Genomic DNA, 24,212 nt, shown 5'->3' with positions numbered 1-24,212 from the left:
TCTTTTGTTTAAAAAGAAAACAAAATGTTATTATTTTTACCTTTCTGGGAGCCACTTAAAGAGAATCTTCTTTGACTCACCTTCTCTATATGCATAGGGTTTTTTTTTTGTGCGGCTGTACAAAATGGGGTATAGCAGCTTCTAATCGTTTTCGAAAAGTCTTCTGTTTTTCGATAGCGCCTCAACCATCCGATTTGCATATTTCTGCCTTTGCGCAGGTCGAAAAAGAAATGAAAAAGGTTATCTTTCTATACTAGACTTGATAATAGCACCAACACCTTTCGGCGCCTCGTTAACGAAGCCATCTTCCCCCTTGTTATTGCGTCACTGAAAAGAACTTGAGAGATTTCTGAAAGAGAAAAAAAAAAAAAGATGTTAACTATTAACTCTGGTCTGACATTCTTGTATAACGCACTTGGGGGCTCGAGAAGAGCACGGGGGTGTCTATTTTTTTTTTGTTGGGAACTCATTTGCATTGGAATTTTCTCACTCTTCTTATTTTTTTTTTTTTTTTTTACCGAGTTCTTGTTTTTTTTTTTTGACGATTCATTTTCACGTTTGAATTTTTTTTGTTTTTCACGCGGCAAATGATTTTTCGAATGTTGAAGAAAAATAGGAAGAGTCACTGATGCTAGTCGGGGGGTAGGGTCGTAATGGTGCGGAACAATAGCCGTTTTTGAAAGAAGAAGAAAAAAAAAAATTGTGTGTCCCCATAAAATATTTCTATATTGTCTCTCTCTCTCTCTCTCTCTCCGCTTCTTACGTGATGAAGTCAAATCGATGAAATTCGAAAGGGGCCCCTCGCCGTGCGATTCCAATTACACGGGGCCGCAAAATGAAACGTGTTTTCATACATTTGTTTTGCATGCGTCAATTCCCCGAAGCTTTAAAAAAAAAAAAAATCCCCTGTCGGTTTATTTCATTCCTTTTTTTTTGTACAGATTGGGGATGGGTTAGTTGAGTAACAAGAATGAGCTACAACTGGATAACGCAAACTCATTTTGTGATGGTAACATCTTTTCCCACCTATTTCTCCGAATCGAAAGCGCTCGCGCGCGCTCTTCTCCTATCAGTTCTCCCCTGTTTTTGTTTTTTTTATTTTCAAGAGAAACGGGTCTAATCAGATGCTTTAATGAAATTCTAAAAAAAAAACAAAAAAACAATTTCATCGGAAGAGAGATTATGCTCGCCCATGGCCCTCAAACGATTCCTCAAAAAAAAAAAAAAAAACTTGCGTGACATGTTGGACACAGATAAAAATGACTGACATCTTTTTGATCTGTCATCTCTCACTAGACTTCACCATTTGATTTCGTGGCCAGTGCACCTGCCCAGGTGAACGTACTCTTTGTCGGTAATCACGGTGCATTTAAATGAAAAAGAACGATGTGTGTTACCCGGGTTACGTTTTTATACTCTCACCCATCCAACACATCGAATATGAGCTGTCACAAAATGGGGTTCCCGAATTTGAGAATAAAAAGAAATCCAGCAGGTTCGTCTATCGATGCGGAAAACTTTGATCCCAATGGTGGACGGGGTGTGTGACATTTTCGAGTTCAAAAACGCACGTCATTCTATTGTTGTGTGTGGGGTGCCCAAGGTACATTTATATTCATCGACGGTCCAGGCTTCTCAGTTTAAGGGGACGATCATAAATTGTCGGCCATCGCTCCATGGTATTTTTTCTTTTCTTTTTTTTTTTTTTTAAACTTCGTCGATTTTATTCGTTGTGTCCCTTTTGATTTTCTTTTTTCCACTCGGCCGGTGAATTGCTCACTTTATTATTATTTTTTTTTTCTTTTCAAAATTTTTTTTTTTTTTTTTGCTGTTGTTGGATGTGTGGAGATGGGGGGGGGGGAGGTCTTCACCATCTCAATGGGCGGTGAGAGAAACCCCCCTCTGGCGTCGTCGCAAAGTGAGTTGTCAAATGTCTTCGGTGCTGAAAAGAAAAGAAAAAAGAACGGCTCTTTGAAGTGGAAATGTAATATGTATTTATATAGAGAGGGATGGGTTCGTCCCTGCTCGTGTATAGGCCACTCTTTTTTTTTTTTTTTTTTTCTTCTATGTCATCTTCGGCCATAATACGTGAGCACGTATAAAACGCTCAGCACGCATGGCCCTTTTCTCTTCTTCAAATATGAAATTTTGTCTTTATTTTATTTTTTTGTCGATTTCTCCACCTTCGTCTTTTAAAAGATGGTGGGAAAAAGAAAAATATGATGCGTTTTCCATACTTTGATTGATCATCCTTTTGCTCTTAATCATGTAACTAACGACCGACGGTATAAAATCAAGCGGCCTTTTTCCCATCCTCCCCGCCGTCTATACATCCTTCATCGCGGTGTGTGTATATATATAGAATCGTTTTTTTTTTGTGTTTTTTTTTACACACTTCTGTGTGTAACCAGTTTTTTTTTTTTTTTTTTTGGAAAAATTCGTGCGAAGCGTTTAAAAAAAAAAAAAAAAATCGAGGACAATGTTTTTTATTTTTAAATTTTAGTATGGACGTTACAGCTGTTTTGCTTGGGCTTTTTGGTAGCATTTTAAAATGTTAAAAAAGCTTCATTTTTCCAGCTGAAGGGCGAATACAAGGAAGGGCCGTGTCTGTGTGTCAGGATCGGTTGGAGTCGTTGCCAGTTTGACGGGGCGGAAAGGCAGGATAAAAGGAGAGAGACACACGTCAAGTCTTTTTTTTTTTTTTTTTTTTTTTTTTTTTTCTTTTGTTTGAGAAGAGACCAAAACGTGTTGTCTTGTTTCTCTCTTTTTTTTTTTTTTTTTTTTATTGGAGTCGTCTGCTGTTTTGCGGTTATATTCAAATTGGTCACGCGGTTTTCCTCGCGTGTAAAGAAAAAAAAAAAGAGATCACCACCAAAGTTTTTTTTTTTTTGTTTGCCTATTCGTGGTCGACACGATCCTTTTTTTCTTTCTTTTATTGTTGTGTGTGTACTACATTTGACGCTATCTCCTATAAAAAAAAAATGAGAAGAAGAAGAAATGAAATGTGTCAATGCATCAAAGATGTCGTCTGCTGCCCTGGGTGGTAGAAAAGAGCGGGACCAATTGGTTGGCACTGGTCGGTATCACGCAACTCGTCACGGAGCACGTCTCCCAAGAAACTCGTCTTTCATCTTTTTTTTTTTACATCAAAATGAATTTAAAAAAAAAAAAACCGGATTTGAAAAAAAAAGAAGAAGAAAGAGGCAACTTCTCGATTTCCTTTTTATTTTATTTTTAAAGAAGGGGGGGGGGACCCGCTGCTGTACAGATGTTATCGCCAGGTTGTAGCAGTGACACTCTTCAGTTTGTATTGTATTGTTTATTCAACCGCGCGTTTTCATCCCTTCCTTTTCTTATTTCTACTATTGTGTATTTATATACGGTTGCGATCGAAATCGCTATCCCGTCCTTTCGTTTCCATTGCCTGGATGTGTCAGTCGGAAAAAGAAAACGCAGCGGGTTCAACCGAGCGCGCAATAAAACCCGACTACCTTTGATAGGGAAAACGATGTGGTACATTATTTACCACCAGGGGGTGGAAAACAATCGGCGGTACATTTCAAAATATAAAAAATTTTCTTTTTTTCTTGTTAAAACATTTTTTTTTTTTTAAGAAGAATGAAGGGGGGGGGGGAGATTGAAATGTGTCAAATGGCTGCCCTTTGAGGGGACTGTCATCTTTTCAGTTTGATTTCCTTGACATTTTTTTTTTTTTTTTTTTTTTTTTTTACTTTGACGTGGCAACCAGAAAAACTCTTGATGCCTGTCACACAAACCGCCGTCAACTGGTTTACACAAATTTTTTGGTTTTTTTTTTTTTTTAAATATATTTAAATCGATTATCTTTTCAAAGCGATTCATTCCGCACGTTTCTTCATTTTGCGCGCGTGAACTCTTTATTAGTTTCACATTTCTTTTTTTGTGTGTTTTTCAAATTTTAAACATCCACGCAAAGTGGCCCTTCCGGGAAATTTCTCCTCCCTTATCCGGATGGTGGCTAGCCTCTGGGGGGGGGGGGGGACTCTGCAAATGGGGATGGGGTGGAGGTGATCGATGATGATGGTGAAAGACGATCTCGTTCGTCCATCGAAAGCTAGCCCTCTCGTTTTTACTAGTGTGCCCAGTGGCGGATGGAAACGCACGCAAACAAAGTTGTGTGTGTGTGATCTATATGCAACACACACACACACACGGAAGGAAGGGAGATGGTACAAGTGGGGGGGGGGAGGGTGGAGGAACTGTCCTAATATTTTTCCTGACGGAGGGGCAGTTCCCTCGGCACTCGTAACGAGCACCAGTCAATTTCTGGTCTGCTAGTGTGTGGTGCTCATCAAGCAACATCATTTGGACACACACACTCTGTACTTATTATACCAGCTAGGAGGGGGGGGGGATAGTATCCGCATCATCTTGTCTCAGGAAAAAAAAAAAGCAAAAAACTCTTGAGAAAAAAAAAAAAAAAAAAAAAAAAAGATGGGCAAACGAATGTGAAGGCGAGCGGAAGTTGCCATATCCGCACACACGAAAAAAAAAAAAAAATGCTGCGCCATCAGCATTAAAGGATAGAACACAAAACAAAGCCAAAAAGAGAGAGAGAGAGAGAGAGAGAGAGAGAGAGAGTGTTTTTTGTTTTTTTTACATTTATTTACTTGAGCTGGATCAAGGCAGTGAACCTAGTCGTTGGTCATCATCGTCTGTCTTAAAAGAAAATGTTGGAAGATGCCCGAATGTTATCATTCGATTCACGGTCTCCTCCTTTTTTCTTCGTAGCAATTCCGGTTCCAGCAATCGACACACACACACGCGCAAGATCTTTACAGACAATCCCAGTGAGCCATTTTTTTTTTTTTTTTTTTCGCGTCTTATCTGAAAGGGCCGAACAAACGTTGGAAATCTTTTCAATCGTCTCACGGCGGCCCGAAAGAAAAAAAACCTGTCTAGATTGGGTGCGACATAGTCTATTCATTTTTTTTTTTTATTCTATATAACAATCGACTGATTACACACAGTTTCATCAAACTGGCGCGTATTGGCGTCGCCCATTTTTTTTTTCCCCCCGACGTTCTCGGAAATTTTCGAAACGTGTCCAACACGCACGCACGGCTTTTTATGTAACATTTCAAAATGAAATAGAACGTGAATTTTTTTTTTCTTTGGAAATCTTACAGCCCACCACTAGGCGATGAACGAGATTGAGCCGTTTTTTTTTTTAAATTTTTATCTGCTTCAATAACACGAAAAGTCTGGAACACTTTCAGCCGCATAGCTTTTGGATTTATTTGAGCCCTTTTTTTTGTTTTCCCCCAAAAAAGAACGTGTGTTCTATATATTCCTGTGGGATATGGTTTGTTCCGAAAGAGGCACGGGCCATTGAACGGGACTGTGGGTGTTGGGACATAAGTCGCAGGCTAGTCAGCGCGGAACTAATTCGAACCAGAAGATACCGCACAGGCGACATAAACAGGCCGTCCCTTTTTTTTTTTCTTTTTAAATTTATATCATTTTTCCCCACAGCAAAGAACGAGATAGGGGGGGGGGGGCAAAAATGTATACATTTTTTAAAGCGTTTATCTGTGAAAGTGAGAATTACACCTGGCCGCATTTTTTTTTTTATTACTATTTCCTTTGTGTGGCTTCCCTTTTTCGCTTGGCGCATTGTATTTTGCGGCGGCATGCTTTTTGCCCAGTGTCCAGCAAGAGAGTCCCCTATCGCACTCACGCTTCGATTGAGAATAAAAGATATGGCATTTTGGGGATAAAGCTTAGATATCAATTGCGGTCCACATTTTTTTTTTTTTTTTTTTTTTTAAATGACCATTACAATTTTTGTTGTGTTTGATTTTGAACGAGAACCCGCCATGTTTGAAGTGGGTGTCGCTCGTCTTTGCGGCAGATGTTTTGTGTTGACTCTCTCTTCAAAACGCTGAAGCTCATGCATTTTCTTCTCTCTCTCTCTGTGTGTGTATGTGTGTGTGTGTGTAGCCGTGCGATGTAACGTATAAATAGGACCTCGGCTTTCGTCCTGGTAGGTCCCCCTCTTCAAGAAATGCTGTCACTTCTCTCTCTCTCTCTCTCTCTCTCTCTCCGGCGTTTTCCACTTGAAAATGTTCAACATTTTTGAATTTTTTTTTTTTTTTTTTTGTGTTCTTTTATTTTTTAAAAAGAATTTAAAAATTTTTCTCCCCCCCTCGACAAGTTTTTTTGGGTATAGAGTTGCGCATCGTTAGTGTTGTCAACGGCAAATCAGATAGCGCATGTGAGAGAGGGGGGAGGGGGGAGAAAAGAACGAGGATAACTTGCGTGCGTCTTCTACACCAAAGTTCAAAGTTTATACGCCACTCTTGTTAAATAAAAAAGGGAGAAAAAGCAATTAAATGAGAGCGACGAAGCGACTAACACTCGCCATTTATTTGTTTTGAGGATCAGAAAAAAAAAAAAAATGAAATCGAAAGGAATCGAACGATGCCGGCTTCATATCCGGCCTCAAGTTATCCCCAAGTGAGCGTGTAGGGTCTTTGTTTTGCTTTGCCTCGTTGAAGATCGTGAAGAAGGTGACACGGGCCGTCCGTCTTAGTTTTCGTTTTCGTCTATTCCTCTCCTCTTTTTTTTTTTTTTTTCGGGAGGGGGGGGGGTTTCGGATATCTGAGGGGACTCGTCAGTATGTGGATCCCGTTGGGCTTTCCTTTCGCAGCTGTCAACATGTCGCTTGACAAACGTTACACGACGTGAAGGGGACCCCGCTAGTTTTCAAGCGGGACGGTGAATGATAATAACTTTGAAAAAAAAAAAATAAAAAAAAATAGAAAAAAATTAAAAGATGACAGCGCCCTGAAAAATGATGCGGACGAATCGAAAAATCACGGCGTTTCAATCTTTTCGAATTCGTTTTTCGTGAGGGAGTGAATCCTCTTTGCGGGTATCCAATGCAAAGCCAAAAACAAACAAAAAAAAAAAACAGTTTAAGAGATTGAAAATTATTATTATTATTATTTTTTTCCCTACATTATTCTATTCCCTTCCCGTCTATTTATGTACATAGTGTATAGAAGGAGTTATGATGAACTGCTGTTGATAACGTATTTTTTTTCTATCTCTTGTCGTCTTCTACAATCTCTTAAGAAACACAGCTGCTTGAGGCTCCCCCCCCCCTTTTTTTTTGAGGCAAGTTGATTTATTCAAAAGTGTCAGACTAAGAGAAAATCTTGTTGTCCATCCGCCCGGATCTTTAAATATTTTTTTTTTTTTAATATTTGAGCCTCTTATTTTTATTTTTATTTTTTTTGATATTTTCTTGTCACCTTCTTTTGTTTTCGATGTTTAGGCAACTTTTAGAAAAAAAAAAAAAAATATTTTTCATTTTTTAGCCGTTTATTTTTTTAAGAGAAATTATTCATGTCCTCATCTCAGGTGCGTTTGTGTCTTGCGAGATGGTGGAATGTCCATCCGTCTTCAAAGAATTTCGCCCTCCCCCCTTTTTTTTTTTTTGTTTTTCCCTTTCATCGACTTGTTTTATCTGATCGTGTTGAATCTCCGATTCCGAAATGTCTTTTGATTCTCGTACCTACGAAGATTCAAGTTGATGTTGTCAGTTAGCCTCCGTCTCATTTCTCTTCCGCTCAGTTTATTCAAATTTTTTTTTTTTAAAACAAATAATATAGGACAATCTTTTATTTATACATACATAAAAAAAAAAAAAGATGACCTAAATTATTTTCATAACTCGTGTGTTGTTGTAATGCAGTCATTACGTTCTTTTCATCTTGTGTTTTCTCCAGTTTCTTTTTTTTTACGTACGTGAATCGTTTCGGCGTGTTCGTTTGCGGCGCTGTTTCGTGATTAATGACGCAATGATTGGCTCTCGTTTCTTTGCTCACGAACTTGCACCGTTCGTCAGGTTTTCAACCTTTTCCACAGCACGGCGACTTGTCCTTTCGGCCTATTATCTCATCGCATATTGCGGATGGCGCACATCTTTTCATGTATTTTTTATTTTATTTTTTCTTTTGCGTTTATTTACGAATGGACGGCAATGCCGCTGTCCTTTTCACGCCACCTGCGTCTCTTTTTCATTTCGATTCCGCAAGCTGGCTCCGTTTTTTTTTTTTCCGAAGATAGCCTCAAGGCGATCAGCTTACGCAACCACGATTAGGAGAGAGATGAGGAATTACCATTGGAATACATAAATGTATTTTTCTTTTTTTTTTTTTTTTTTTTTTTGATGTGCTGTTTGTATTGCCAAGAATTGCAGCCGGCGTGATTCGATTATGAAATTTGTATCGTGTTAGGGCAACAGCTTGCGTTGGCAATGGCCAGTGTAAATGTTTTTTTTTTTTTTTTCACACACGATCGTATGTATGAAAAGACATTAGCTATCCGAGTCACGTGAACTTTAGCGTAATATATATTTTTTTTAATGCAGCGTTGCCATTTTTAAATCGTGAATTGTTGACGAACACTTTCGCATTTTATTTCTTTCCCTTTTTTTTTTTACTTGTATTTTTCTTTTTTTTTTTTTAAAAAAAAAGGAAACTCTCATTCTAACGCATATCCACTAGCCCCTTACGTAGATGTTGAGCTATCGACTACACTCAGAGGCAACGTGATTATCGTTCTTCGGGAAGAGCCAAACACAGTCGGACAAGCTGAAAAAGAAAATGAGATTCCAGCAGCGGAGGGGATAGAGCCTTTTTTTTTTTTCCCCCTCTTACTCAATCGACTTTTATTTCTATTTTCTAAAAGAAAAAAAAAAAAAAGAAATAAATAAATAAAAGAATCTTTTTAGCTTCAGCCCGAGTTACAAACTGACAGCAAGGCCTTAGCAAGTTGCCGCTCTGTTCCCTTCACTTGCCATTCACGTTGAAAAAAAAAAAAAGGCTCCTGTCCGGATGTGAAAGGGAGACGATTGTGAAAATTGGGCTACTAATTGTCTTCCTTCAGCCACACCCTTGTGGAAGGAGCGCTCTCCCTCTTTATTTTCAATGCCCAACGTTGGGTTTTTTTTTGTTTTTTTTTTTTTTTTTTATAAATAAACCAAATTGAATCAACTCGTCGACAGACCGTGACATCCTCTCACGTTGGGATGTGTTGCGCAAGACTATCGCAGACACGTTTCAAACGTTAAAAATAAAAACAGACGAAACTGGGTTTTGGAAAGTCAAAAATGAAGTGCTCGTAAGGAGATCAATCGAGTTGAAAGGGGTTGCTTGCCTTGGTTGATGATTTCTCAAATATGGATTGGCCCAACGTGGGATGTTGTCCTTCCCTATTCACGCAGATATACATTTTTAAAGTGGGCGTCGCGAAGAAACGCTCCCAAAACGCCGGTTGCATCACCAAGTAGGGATTATAAAAAATCTATACACGAATACGTCTCGTGTGTCTGTGTGTGTAACAGAAAAATATAGGATGAAAGAGTAGTGGGGGTGGGGGATCGATTCATTAATATTATACACTAGTAGTTTGTTCTTCAATATCTTTGACCCTCCCGACGTCGTCTGATATCACGTGATTTTCTTTTTTTTTTTTCTTTATCTCTGTATTTAGGGTGTGTAAAGACATTGTTGCGAGGGGCCACACCCAAAGTGTGTCGGTTGGGGGGGGGGGGATACTGCAGTAAGTGATAGTTCGGGGGATTGAGAAGGGTGGGGGGGACGTGCGGATCGTCTTTCAATCAAAGCTCGATAGGGACAAAAAAAAAAGAGACCAGCGTCCTCCAATCGCGTCCATTTTTTTTTCTCTCCCTTCTTTTGTTTTAAAGAAAAAAAATTTTTATTATGTTTTGTGTTATGACTCACGAAACTAATATCACATCATTTTTTTTCTCTCCCTCCCCCCATCATCTGGTGATGAGGTTTTATGGGCCGACAGCAAATGAACGCGTCGATTGCCATCCACGCCAGACGGTTAACAAATAAAAGCAAAAAAAAAAAAAAAAAAAAAAGGCACAGTTTATTTTATTTTTAATTTGATATATATATAAGGCAATATCGGCCTTGTGTATCAAACTATCGTTACGTAACAAAGGCCTATATACTCGGGCTGGAGACGTTTGATGTAATGGCGCGATCTTTCTTTCTTGTTAACGTCAATTAGTCGGTTGAGAACCGCACATCTCTCCCTATATACTGGCCCAGGCCATTAAGAAGCTCGCGTCGTTGAGTTTTTGGCCCACTCTATTTTCCTCCAGCTTTATCCCGTCCTCCTCCCCCACCCCATTTTTCGTTGTTATTGTTGTATTTTACGCGATTTGAAAAACCGCGCGCCACGTCAGTCCCAGCCTTTTGGATGGCTTCTTTATAAAGCCCCGGGTCCAAAAGAGTTATAGAGATCCATTTATGCGTGTGCAACCCATTTGATTTCATTAGATGCGAATGGATCAAACGAAAGGCATTCCCCCCCCCCCAAAAAAAAAAATACATAAATATTGATGTATTTAAAAAAAAAAAAAAAAGAAAACTACTCAAACTCTAGTGGACGTATTTTCAATTTGATTGTTACGACATCTACTTTCATCGTTGCTCTGATGCTCTTTCTTTGATTGCCATCTCTCTCTCTATACGCCCGTCTCTTTTTTTTTTTACAGTTGGAGAAGGCGTCTAAAAACAGAGGGGGGTGTCGGGATAAACTGGAGGGGCGGGAGTTGGGGCCGAAAGTCGTCTATTGAGTACACACACACACACATATATATATAGAGCGTCTCTCAGGGGAAATTGCTCGGCGCACAAGTGAATGATCAATACTACTACCGCGATATATATATAGCCTATATATATATACAGAGAGAGGGCCTCTTTCTCGCTCTATATCTAGTAACTCGCCCTTTATTTTTTTTTTTTACTATGTATAGCCTCCGGTATACACCACTGCCGCAATCCCGCGGCAATTTTTTTTTATACACATTCACGATTTTTTTTTGGGGGGGGGGGAATGAACTGTGAAAGATGAGCCAGTAGTTTTTAATTGTTTGAATTCTTCCGGTATATTTTTGTCGCCGGTTTCTAACATTTTTTTTTTTTTAAAGAAGAAGAAGAAGAAGAAAGATGATGGGACCGAACGGACCCCGAAAGAGATGCGTAGATTCTATACATTATTCAATGTGTGTCTGGCCTCTTCTTCTTCTTCTCGTTCTCCGTGTTTTTTTTTTTTTAGGGGGGCCATGTCAGGATGTGCCTGGGCCAGTGAGTTCATGAATATTCAACTCTGTTCAGAGCCAGTGAGAGAACTAGCATTTTTTTTTGTGTGTGTGTGTGTTGTTGTTGTGTTATTTATGACAGTGAAAACGTCCAACTTTTCTTTTTGTTTTCTTGGGCCCTCCCATTCCCCACCCCGTATGAATAAATCAAAATACCATTTTTGTTTTGTTTTTTATTAGCCGCTATATAATCAGAACGAAAGGGATACGTTTAACCTGCTGTTTTCTAAAAAAAAAAAAAAAAATGTTGTTTCTCTTTTGCAGATGGCCACTCTTTGGCGAAGGCGTCAAACATGGCCGCATTGGCTGGTCGTGTTCTTGTTAGCGCAGCTGTTGAGGCCTTGCACGTCGCTCATTCAGAGCATGTCGTCCGTGCTGGAAGAGGTGCTGGAACACGGCCCGCTCTTCGACGAAATGGAGGACGAGGCTTGGTGGAGTGGCGTCGACGTCATCGACACTGCCCTGCGGTCGTCGTGGCCCGATGCCGGTTTCATATCGGACTCGGCCTTATTAGCTCCCGGTGCGTCGTCCTCGATGGACGACGATGACTTCTGTCGCTTCTGGCAATCGAATCGAATGCATCCTTCGAGCTCTTCCTCCTCTCCGTCTTCGCTGCCGGCCGAAGCTTGCGCCCTGATGAACAGGGCGTTGGCCGTCGACCTATCGGGCGGATCGGGTTCGCTGTTTTTGCTGCCCCGATTGCCTCCGCCGCCGCCCGTCCCGCCCACGCTGACCGAGCTGGTCAAGCAGCTCAATCAACTCGGTCAGGTTGCACAGGAGCAGACGACGGTCGGTAACGATGACAATGAGTGCCTGCTATGTCAGTGGGCCACGCTCAACGGCACCATCGATCTCCTGCCCAATTCAGGTAGGACCCGTTTTATTTATTTATTTTTTAATAACGAGCAAATCGCTAGATGAAGAAGTTGCCATCCTCCATTTTTTTAGGGGGGGGGGGGCCGCTATCGTGTCAAAATTTTGAATCAACGTTTTTTTTGTTGTTGTTAAGTTTAAAAAAAAACGCATTAGTTTTTTTGCGGTTTTTTTTTTAAGAATGAAGCACGAACTCGAAAGTGGGCGGGGATTTGAAAAAAAAAAAATAGCGGAATATTAAAACCTCAAAGTCCTTTTTTTTTTTTTTTTTTTAACTTGGATAAGTTTGCTGGAACAGACTGGGCGGGTAGGTAGTGAAAATAAGTGGCACGATTTAAAAAAAAAATATATATATATATATATATATTTAAAAAAGAAGAACTGTCACGCTAGAGGTGTTGCTCCGGCTGACCTCGCCGACTTCCCGTTGCCCATTTTCTTTCAAAAACCCTTCCACCCCATGTTTTCGTGTTTTTTTTTTTTTCTTAAAGAAAGAAAGAGAAAGACAGACTCAATATCAAGTAATTTTCGGTAGAGGAAATTATCCGCGTGCCCTTTTTTTTTTTTAAAAAAAACATCATTTTGTGTTTTGTAGAAAAAAAAAAAAAGCAAAATAACAAGACACCTCAATCAGAGCATGTGGCTCCATCTATTTTCTTTTCTTTCTCTAGACCTTATTTTGGCTTCTGTATGGCTGCCTTCTTTTCTTTTTTTTCTTTTTTCAACGGTATTTATATAAACATCAAGCGTATATATATATATATACACATACATACATACATACACTTCATCATGTGTATACACAGCAGCCATTTCTTTCCATCATTCGTTTTCTTTTTCTTTCTTTTTTCTATTATGCGCTTGAAGAAGCTCCCGCCGGTTCTTTCGTCAGTCGCGCCTTGTTAGCTTTCCAAACGCACGTATTTTTTTTTTTTTTTTTTTTTTAGGGGGGAGATCCAGACCACGTCTGTAGCGAAACAAACGCTAGTAATTAAAGAAGAGAAAACTTGACTCTTTTTTTTTTTTTTTTTTTTTACGTTTAAATGAACCCATTTTGATGCGCTTTTTTTGGAGAAGGGGGGGGGGGATTGGGCCATTTCGAGCGGTGGATTTTGAAAATGAAATGAGCTTCTGGTTTTAATTTTTAAGCAGGCGATTGTAATCGACGAATGAAATGAAGTAATGCGAGTTTGGTGTTAAACTCACTTTGAAATTGTGGTGTGGGGAGGGGAGGGCCGTATTTTGCGTGTTTTAATAATTCAAGGTGAATTTCGAAGAGAGGAGCGAATTTGAAACGGATTCAAACACGCATCTAGGCGTTGTTTTTTTTTTTTTTTTATATATATATAAATACGGGCGAGAATGTAATTAAAGTGTCCAATCTAAAAAAGAGGAAGAAAATGGGTCCCTGTTTTGCTTTTGTATCTCACGCGATTACCTATCGCAGAGCAAGGTCGCCATCTTTTCATTTCGAACGATGTGTGTGTGTGTGTGTGTTAACGACCAGTTGTCCTAACCTTAATCGCTCTATTTCTATCCCTCTCTACATATATATTTTTCTTTATTCCCGGCTAATTTAACGATGCGCTAACGAACCCGACATTCAACTCTGAATTGAATTTGAATTGAAACAGCGGGAAACGAACTTTGAATTCTCCTTGATTTCAGTAGCAAAAAAAGATATTTGAAGGCACCTTACAATCATCTATTTCTTTTTGCTTAAAACCCGAAATAAAAAAACAATCTCATGCGCATTACATCTATATATATTTTGGCTGCGCACTTAAATATTTGCGCTGTGTGAGCGACAGCTGCAACAAAACAAAAAAACAAAACACGGGCGTCAACAAACAAGGAAGGCCAAACATCACAAAAAAAAAAAGGGAGGAGCAATGCCGACACCCGTGCGTTATTCCAAAACACAGAACAAAACAAAACAAAAAAAAAAGAAGATCCCCCCCCCCCCCATTCTTTCGATCGCTCTATTTCATGTGCGCAAAAGACGTGCGGAGGCGCCTCCAGATCCGGCGGGTTCCCCGAGATCGAAAATACAAAAGACACGAAAAGAATCTTATATATTTTTTTTTGTGTGTTTGTGTGTGTGTGTGTGTGTAGCTGTTTGGCCTTATAGCTTTCAGCTCTCTTCGACGGTGATGGATGGTCTTTGATTCCCTCTTTTTTTTTTTTTTTCCTCCGTGAATGTTTTGGCCTCCGTCGGTGTTATTGTTGGTCCCCATCAGACTCCCACACACAGTCGAAAATAGATGAAAAAAAAAAATGGGACTCTGTACGTTTTGAGGCTCCCTCTTTTTTTTTTTCTGTTGATCCTCTTTCGTCTATATACACAGCATTCATTATAAAAAAAAAAAAAACGAAAATATATATATATATATATATATGTTTTCGTTTTATCGTGATGTGTGTGTGTGTGTAGGCTGTCCAGGTCGTGCCGGATTCTGACCGGATGATCCTGATCAAATTTTCCTTTTTTTTTTTTTTTTCCATCTCTGTGTGTAGTGTAGTAAATCAAATAGATATGCAACTGGAGTGGGAAGGATATATATATATAAAAAAGCCCACGTCATTGAAAAGCCTCTTTCTTTCTTTCTCCTGTTGTAGACGTCACGGGGCCGTCTGTGTTGTTATAGCTGAAGTTAATTTTCTTTCATCAAACTTTCTTTTTTATTTTATTTTATTTTATTTTTTTTTTTTTGCCCGAAAGATTATCGATAGTTTTTGTTATATAAGACAAAATCACGCAAAGGAACTTGAAAAGGCGGAGATGGGGGGGGGAGGAGAACTCGATAAAAAAAAATAAAAAGGGGGGATGCTGCACGCTGTTATTTATAATTCACGCGCAGCCTCGCGTTTCCCCTGATGTCTATCTCTTTCGTTTTTTTTTTTTTTCTTTTTCTTTTTTTCGAAGATGAAGACGTGAAACGTTACAACGCTCTAAGCGCACCATCGTTTTCTTCTTTCAAACATCTCCCAATTTCTCCCTCTTTTTTTGTTTTTTTCCGATGGCTTTACCTCTGTTCATTTATGATTTGTTCCATCTCTCTGTCCTCTCTCTCTCTCTCTGTTTATTCCTTTTTATTTTGTATTATAGCCTCTTTTCGGGACACAGAGAGAAAGAGAGAGAGAGAGAGAGAGAGAGAGAGAAGCAAGATATATATATATATATATTTTTTTTTTTTTTTTTCGAAAATAATTTTTAATACTTGTTGGGACTGGCTTGGCCTCTTTGTTTAGAGCCGGGCGCCGCCGACGCGCATCACGCCAGGTAAAATAACACCACGCACACACACACACACACACACACACAACATGACCTGCAGCGGTTGTATGTACACACGCATTATATACCCTGCCTTTTGCCACCAAAAAGAAAGAGAAATTTAAAAAAAAAAATCCAGTATATATATATATATATATAATATTCTAAAGAATAGCAATGGTTGATGATGATGATGATGATGATGATGATGGAAAAAAAAAAAAAAAAAAGAGTTGGGGAGAGAGAGAGCCAAACGTAAACACGGACGAAAAAGAGAAGGGAAGAAGAAGAAAAAGAACAAATTAAAATGTGATAAAGACCGAAAGGAGATGCGCTTTTCACGAATTTGTTTTGAGAAAAGAATAGACACACACACTCGACAGTCAGCAATTCTCTTTAAAAAAAAAAAAAAAAAAAAAATGTTTGACAGCTTTTCGGTGTTTGACCAGCCTCCGGGAATTTCTTGCCACCTTTTCTTCCCCGCTTTTTGAGGAGGGGGTGGGGTGTACGCAGCTGTTCAACACTCTGCATCTCTCGATATCGGCTAACGCCCAGTTACAATGTTTTTTGTTTTGTTTTGTTTTGTTTTTATTATTACAACTAGCGTTTGCACGAGAAGGAAACACACTCGCAAAAATTCGAAATGATGAAACGGAATTTTTTTTTTTTTTTTTTCAAACAAAATGACACAGTTGATGATGATTTCTTTTGACTTCATATAAAAAAAAAAAAAAAAACGTGATCCCGCGGCATACCGCCATCCCTAATAAAGGCTGTGGCCAAACTACGGGGTCTGCGCCCTTAACCCTTTGCGTGAACCGATTTCATCCATCCGCCCTCCCTTAAAAAAAAAAAAAAAAAAAAAATAAAGATAATTATCTTTAAAAACAAAAACAAAAAAAAAACTATGGTACATTGTAACAAAAAAGAAAAAGAAATAGGGTAAACAACTGTTGGTTGATTACTCGCTTTTCTTGAACCATTTGACCTGATGATTTTTGGCTGCAGCTTTTGAAAAATAAATCTGGCAGCCGTTGAGGTTGCACGCGTTTAAACATCGTTTGGAACTTAACTTTGAAAAAAAAAAAAAAAAAAAAAGAGAGATGAAGATGTTACGAACTGTCGGTGCAAGTGTTTCTTTTTTCGAATGGGGGGGGGAGAGAGAAGGAGGGGGAGGTGGCTGGATGTTGTGTAGAAGAAGTCGCGGCCTGGAGGCGATGATGTGTCAATTACCGCTCCCAACGAGGCGTCTTAATGGCCACTTGAGATAATACCAGGGCGAGTGGTTTCGATGTCTTTTTTTTTCTTTTGTACAGGTGATTTTCTCCCCCCCCCCCCCCCTTTTTTTTTTTTTTTTTTTTTGAAATCTTCCTCTTTTGCATGAGACAAGCCACTTCTCGTTTTTTGTTTTTTTAGTTCAGATTGGCTCTCAAACGCCTCGGGAGTTGAAACAAAACACGAGAAAAATGACGCAAACGAAATCATTTTTTGTTTTTTTTTTGTTTTGAAAATGAACCCGCGGCCATCGGGAAAAAAAAACAACAAAAAAAAAAACGAACGAACTTTGAAGGAGAGGGGGGGGGGACTTTTGTATATACGTGTCTAGCTGGCATTCTTCAAACAGAAAGAGTCGTCCATATTTGGCGATGAGTCAGACAGTCGCCATCAACTTTGCGTGAAAACAAAAAAAATCAAATGCGAGTGGACGTGGGGAAATGAATAAAAGAAGAAGAAAAAAAAACAACAGCGGCAAGTTTTGTTCTTTTTTTTTTCTTTTTTTTTCTTGGGCAATCGAAAACAAAAAAAACAAAATATTTCAGACTTTTTTTTTTTGTTTGTTTGTTTGTTCAGTCCAAAACTGGCGTTTTCTCGCTCATTTGGTAGTCATACATTTTAAATATAGAACACACGCTCGGTGCATTGTTTAGTTTTTAGTTCTTTTTTTTTTTTTTTTTTTTTTTTTTGTCTATTTAAAAGGGCCAACCCGCCACACGCCACCGAACCGCTTTCTTGAATGCCCAATGAGCTGATTGAGTCTGCCATCTTTTTTTTTTTTTTTTTTTTTTTTTGTCTTCTTATTCCCGCACGTCCTCTTTGCTGCCATTTTGAAAATAGTTTTTTTTTTTTTTTTTTTTTTTTTTTTTTCACAAAGTCGCGGTCGTAAAAAAAAAAAAAATAAGATCATCATTCCGATGCGATGTGTTTTTTTTTTTGTTGTTGTTGTTTGGCTCTGCTGTTGTGCAAAAAAAAAAAGGAAAGAAAACCCGCGGGAATGTTCTCTCGGGTGTTGTTCCCGCCGCTTGATTGGCTCGTGCTCCAGGTGTGCAAAGGATTTAAAAAAAAAAAAAAGAGAGAGAAAAACCGCACCTCATCGTTGCGTGACCCGCCATCTTTCTTTTCCTCTCCTCTTCTTTCAGTTTTTTTTTTTTTTTTTTTTTTTTTTACGATGCTCTCTCGTACTGGCAGAGGGCCGTCATGCGGAGCCTATATTCACGCCTTCTCAAATGTCCAGGCAAACTAGTCAAATAAAAAGGCAAAATATTCTTCCTTTTTTTTTTTTTTTTTTTTAAAGAAAAAAAGAAAAAAATATTTTTTACGTGTAAACTAATAGAATTGAAAGAGGTGAAACAGTTGTACAGGTGGCGCCACCGCTACCCCCTTTTTTTGTGTGTGCGTGTGTGTGTGTGTGTGTGTGTGTGTGTGTGTGTGGCAATTGGCACGAATGGCTTCCCTTCGTTCTTATTTACCAGTTTCCAATCCAATCATCGTCTACGAGATGAAGCCATTGAGATGTTGATTACTTTGGTGCCCTCCTCCGTTCTCTTCTTCCCCCACCCCTCCACCCCTTTTCCTCATTTGCCTTTTGAATCGAGAAAAGAAAAGAAAAAAAAATAATAATAAGCCGCCAGTGCTCGGCATCTTTTGATTTGTTGAGATTGCAATCGGGGCCGCGAAATGTTTGACTCGAGCGAATTAGCCCATTAGCGAAAAAGAAGAGCGTCTTGTTTCGGCCACCGTCTTATCATTTCATTTCCCAACATCACAATGAAAAAAAAAAAAAAAAAAAAGTTTAGAAAAAAAAAAAAAAGTCGAGTCCGCACGGAGAGGTGATGACGGTTGATATGCCTCCCCCCTCTCTCTCTCTTGTCTGTTTCTCTTTTCCTTTTTTTTTTTTTTTCCTTTAGCTCTTAACTATTATTACATAGGACGTATCTCCTCTACCCAATCTATCCATCTACCTACTACTTTTATAGTTTCGCCTCTTACTCTCATCATCCTTCTCCTCTTTGGCTTTTTTATTTTTATTTTTATTTATTTTTTTTTCTTTCTTTCACGGTCCGGCCCTTGTTGTTTTGTGGGCCCCCGATGACTATCTCAAAGATTGAACTGTCAGACCCGATGATGGGGAGCTGATCAGCCCCCTCGTGCTGCTTAGCCATTCACTCCACGTAATTAGTTATTAACCCAGCTGTCTGTTTGCATTCCTCCTCGTACTATATTTTCCTACACACACGATCGTCCTCTCTTCTTTTAGGGTTGTCTCTTATTTTATGTGTCCTCGCCATCTTTTTTTTTTTTTTTTTTTTTTTTCTCCAATTAAAAATCAAAACAAAAGAAGAAATCCTCAAATTCGCGTTTGTTTGTCTCCACCTTTCTTTGACACCTTTCGTTTCAATTGTATAACATGACGATTGCAACAGCTGATGGATGTTCAAGGCTCTTTTTTTTTTTTTTTTTTTTTTTTTTGAATTTTCAAAGGAAATGATTTTATTTATTTTCGGAGGGTTCTGTTGACCAGGTGTCTGATGCACAACGAGGAGCGCGAGTTAAAAAAAAAAAAAAAAAAAAAAGTAGGCGTTGTCCGTCTTGTCTGTCAACCTTCTTCTATAGCCTTTGACATGGCCCCTCCACCCCCCTCTCAGGTTTCGGTTCAAAAAAAAACAACAAAAAAACAGCAGCCAGCAGGTACGCATCCGCCATGTTGGCGTGAATGTATCAGTTTTGTACACACACATACAGTAGACATAGTCTATGTTTCCCGACCGCGAACAAACATGGCAGTTTCCTTTTAGGACGGGGAGTTGGGGTTGTGGGTTGTGTGTGCAGTTCAATTTTTGGGTTGGGGTTTGGTTAGTGTGGGGCTTCCTTCTTCTTGTTTAGATTCAACCGCAGAATTGAAGGAGGGAGGCCAAGTGTTGGAAGGTGTACAATAACGGGCGTGTTGTGTTTGTATTCGGGTCTACTTCTTTTCTTTTTTTTTTTTTTTTTTCAATGTTCCATTGCTTTTCTAAAATAAATACGTTTAGTCTGTGATGGATGCATGTTCTCTCCAACGCCTTGTCACCACACGCACACATTCTTTTATCCCCGAGAAATTGAGGGATATCATCTTTTAAAACTTGCCCATGATATGTTCTGGGTTGTGTTTTGCGATTTCGTTTTTTTTTTTTTCACATGGACCGGTTTGACATTCATTGCAACGTCAGCTTAGAAAAAAAGAAAGAAAAAAAAACATGAGAGAAAGAACGCGAACTGCGAACAATCTTGCATGCAAATGAAGCAATAAGGAACGATAATGTAGATATCTGCCTGTTGTTTTGTTTTCCTCTATTTTCTCCTTGCTCAAGTTGTTCACATTGTTTTGTCTATTCACGATGGCCGGGCATGATCGGCATCGTGCGGTTCGACTCTCTCAAAAAAAAAAAAAAAGAAAAAAAGAAAAAAAAAAATCCATAAAAAGAAAAAGGGGGATCCAAACTTTTGTTTGCGTCATTTTCCTTAACGTGCAACAAGACGGGGCACACACACAAAAAAGAAGAAGAAGAAAAGAATATGTTTTCATCACACGCCTGCTTACGTATGGACAAGATAAGAACCGTTCGTACTTGTTAAATTTGCCAAAAGAGATTATTTAGATCCGTCGGTTCCTAGCAGGGCACACACACACAAAAAAAAGAAAGATGTAGTCATGTTGAAACAATCTTCTTCTTCTTTTTCTCTTGCGTTGAATAGAACATTGAGAGAGAGATCGGCCATTTTGTGTATAGAACTTCTCTTGTCGGCACAACACGCAAACAAAAGCGTATTCATCTCCGTTGTTTTCCCGTCTGCGCATTACCTGAAATGTAAGAAAGAATACATTTCCCCCCACGTTATGTTTGTGTGCGTTTGCACTTGTATCTTTTTTTTTTTTTTTCTTTCTTTCATAGGGATAATTCAAATATCTCTCCCTCTCCTTGTCGGAACTGTTACACGCTTGATTAGATCACGTTTGTTTCGCTCTCGAGCCTCAATTTTCTTTCGAAGAGAAAACATGTGAAATTTTCTTTTTTTTTTTTTTTTTTACATGCCATCGCATGTGTTTATATCCTGACCCTTTTTTTTTCTTTTCTTTTATATTTATACATATTTTTTCGAATATAGAGGCACTCAACAGACACCCTTGATGCCTCGTTTGGTATCTTATTTATTTTTTTTTTTTTATAGAGATGTATATACCTTTTTATCTATTCATATTCCTTTTTTTTTTTCCTACTTCATCTATTATTCATCGATACGTTTTTCTTTTCTTCATCTTGTGGAGACTCGCTATACAAACGATGGTTGTTATTACAACGCACGACATTGTTCGCGTTATATATATATATATATATATAGAAAGGCATGGACGATGAAGTTCTATTTTCTTGACAACTGACCAAAGACTCCGCCATCATCCACCCCGCGTGTGTGTTTTGAATTGCTTCATTCGTATAGCGAGCGATATGTCGTATAGATAAATCGTTTATTGATGGCAGCGTATATACGTAACAGGAATTGTTTATAGCTTTTGACGATCGCATTCACCTGTTTGTTTGTTTATTTTTTTTTCTCTTGTCTCATTTTTTACAAATCCTTTTTATATTTTATTTGGTCAATGGATGTGTCTCTTGACGGCTCGTCTTTTTATTTCCATCAAAAATCTTATTTTCCCCATTTGTGATTCGTCCGCTGTTAATACAGCGTTGCAAAATAGCAACAAAGAAAAGAAAATCAGCAACAGATGCATATCATCACCTTGTTTGTATACATTCGCTTATGGAGATTCGCATTGTCTATGCTTTCCCTCTTTCTCTCTCTCTCTCTATCTCAATAAAAAAAAAAGGTTAGGAAAAGATGGGTCGGAGCTATTCATCACGAGCTTAATTGGTTCGTTATTTATGATACATAAAAGAGAAAAGGAAAAAGATCTTGTAGATGGGGGGGGTACGAGCTTTTAAGGACCAAAGTTCACCAGGGGTTAGAACCTTTTTTTTTTTTTTCTTCTCCCTTGTTGATTGAACTTTTCCAAGTTTTTCTACTCCATCAGACTCGTCTTATACAACCGTCTCTCTCTCTCTCTCTCTCTCTTTCTTTTTTTTTTCTTTGATAATGCCAGACAGCCGCTCACAGTTCTATTCATAATTCAGTCCCAACAGAACTCCACGTATGTAGTGCAGCTTGTCTTTATATATATATATATATATAAACCCCCCCCCCCCCTCTTACTCGGACTCGGTGTGTTTCATTTCCTTTCTCGGATGAAAATAAAGAAATGAGTTGTGTGTGTGTATGCTGATGTTCTTCCTTCTCTTTTTGGAGGGTTGCGTTCCATTAAAAAAAAATACGTGAAGAGCTTCTCTTGTTTTTTGTTTTTTTTTTCTATATACCTGAAGACCACGTTAGCATACTGACCGTTCGTTTTCTCTTCCTTTTCTTTTTTATTGTGATTTCTTTTTTAAAGAGAGAGAGAGAGAGAGAGAGAGAGAGAGGAAAGAAATTTGATTAGCAATCCAATAGTGGCCCTGGTTTATTTTTTAAATGGGTAAGAGAGCGCAAAGGGGGGGAGTACTTCATGACAGATCGCAATAAAAACAGCAGCTGGTCGCACAGCGGGAAACAACTCGGCACCGGTAATTGCATTAAACGTCGTCTCTTCAATCACCCCACGTTTGTAGTCGGAAAAAAAAAGGCTTTTTTTCTTTAAATTTTGTTTTCGAACGTTCTACCGTGTGCCGTTCTTCTATTCCAAAAGCTTTTCGTTCTCTCTATTTATAGACGATTTATTTTCTTGTTAGTGTCAATATAAAAGTACTATGTCCTCCCCTATTTCTCTATTCATTTCTAGGCCTCTCTTCTTTTTTTTTTTTTTTTTTTTCAAAAACATGATTGAAAGGGGAGTGAAACACGATTGGTCCGGGAGAGAGAGAGAGAGAGAGAGTAAACAAGTCTATTGATGAGTTAGACAAGCCTACCTTCTTTTCTTTTTATTGATTCGCCTGCCAGTGTGGAAGTGTTCACTTGTTGTTCGAACCCTCCTTTTTCTTTTTTCCTGTTTACGAACACACACACACAAATGAAATAGAAGTTTCTTGTTTACGAGAGGCTTCTTTTCATCTGGTACTAATGCCATCTCCATGTTGCCACCCCTTTTTCTTTCAATAACTTTATTCAACCTTTAAATGTATGTACGTTGAAGGTGAATTGCTATCGGGTTCTATTTGTTCTCCCCCCCCCCCCGTTCTTTGTCATGCACCCACCTTTTGAGGACATGGTGTTGTGTTGTCGTCGAAGCAATTTTTTGAAAAAAAAAAAAAAAAAAAAGGTCCCTTGATCAACTTCAGTTATAGATTTTTGAAAGGTGGGCGCTTCGGCTACTCCTGCTGCGTTTTTTTTTTTTTTTTTTCAAACGCACCTCTTGTCAATGCATTTCATTTTCTTTTTCATTTCTTTATTTATCTATTTTTTTTTTTATGAGCCATTGAAAATCGTGTGTGCGCAACTTTAATAGAAGAAGAAGAAAAAAAAAAGAAATGTGAAGATCTTTTGCCTCGAATTGGATACGATCGCCAAAAAGAATTACATTTTCTTTTTTTTTTTTTTTTTTTTTTTTTTTTGCCTTTCAAAAAAAAAAATGTTTTGATGGACGTCACTAATATTATATGGGTTTTTGCTCTTTTTTTTTTTCTGTCTCTCTTTTCCTTTTTAACCTGTGTATTTTTTTTTTTTTTTATTGTTAAGTCGGGACAGAAAAGATGGGTAGGTCATAAACGGATGTCACCGGCGACATTGGACCCCCAATAGAAATTTTTTTGTTTTGATTTTGTCTTGTTTTTTTTTTCTTTTTCGTTGGCGAGGATAATGTATTCCCTCTCGTCGTTGCGGATGAAGCGATCACTCAAGATAACACACTAAATATAGAGGAATTGTATATTTTGAAAAAGAAAAAATGCATTTTTTATTTTTTATTTATTTATTTATTTTTTTTTTTAAAGGCAGTCATTTTAATTTCTCTTCTTTTTATTTGTTTATATGAATTGCTGTGGCGACATTGAAACCTCTATGCAGAATTGAGCAGCGAGAATACCTGGGTGCCGATGCTCGTCGTCGTGGCGCTCGTCTCTGCCATGTTGGGCGCCGTCCTGATGATCACCGCCCTCAAATGCCGCCGGTAAGTGTTTCTTTTTATTTATTTATTTTTTTTTTTCATTTTCGTATTCTTATAGAAATGCTTTTCAGACACACGTAAATAGAAAAAAAAAAACAAAAAAAAACACGAGTCAAAACAGATGTTACTCTGACGTGATTGGAACGAAAGAGAATAAGTGCGTTTGTTTATTCATTAAAGATTGGGCCCTGTTTGAAAAGGTGAATGCTGGATCAATCTAAATTTTGTTTCCTTCTCTTTTGATCTTGTTCTTTTTTGCCTCGGAAATGCGTATTAAAAAAAAAAAAAAACAAACAGAGTCAATTTTCTGAGAAATCCAATCAATGGGCGGGGTTTGAATCATTTGCGGGCCGAGAAATTGTCGGCGGCTGTTTGAAAAAGACGAAACGCGCCCCTCAATCGGC

General features: G+C 38.4%; 3 protein-coding genes across 4 annotated transcripts in view; 1 reads left to right on the top strand and 2 right to left on the bottom strand.

The window, feature by feature from the left end:
* Positions 1–2,875, bottom strand: part of LOC130694392 (ras-related protein Ral-a-like) — a 52,729-nt gene extending 49,854 nt beyond the window's left edge. Inside the window, exon 1 of the mRNA XM_057517468.2 lies at positions 2,870–2,875. The gene's annotated coding sequence lies outside the window, so the exon portion shown is untranslated. The remainder of the gene's footprint in view (positions 1–2,869) is intronic.
* Positions 1–24,212, bottom strand: part of LOC130694405 (cytochrome c-2) — an 83,434-nt gene that overhangs the window by 40,204 nt on the left and 19,018 nt on the right. The window lies entirely within an intron of this gene.
* Positions 1–24,212, top strand: part of LOC130694380 (uncharacterized) — a 38,717-nt gene that overhangs the window by 6,647 nt on the left and 7,858 nt on the right. Inside the window, exons 2-3 of the mRNA XM_057517448.1 lie at positions 11,456–12,059; positions 23,709–23,811. Coding sequence (XP_057373431.1) covers positions 11,456–12,059; positions 23,709–23,811 — 707 coding nt within the window. The remainder of the gene's footprint in view (positions 1–11,455; positions 12,060–23,708; positions 23,812–24,212) is intronic.

The sequence above is a fragment of the Daphnia carinata genome, chromosome 7, assembly GCF_022539665.2.
Source record: "Daphnia carinata strain CSIRO-1 chromosome 7, CSIRO_AGI_Dcar_HiC_V3, whole genome shotgun sequence".
Lineage (NCBI taxonomy): Eukaryota > Metazoa > Arthropoda > Branchiopoda > Diplostraca > Daphniidae > Daphnia > Daphnia carinata.
The sequence above is the reverse complement of the archived record's forward strand: the minus strand, read 5'-3'. Positions and strand labels throughout refer to the sequence as shown.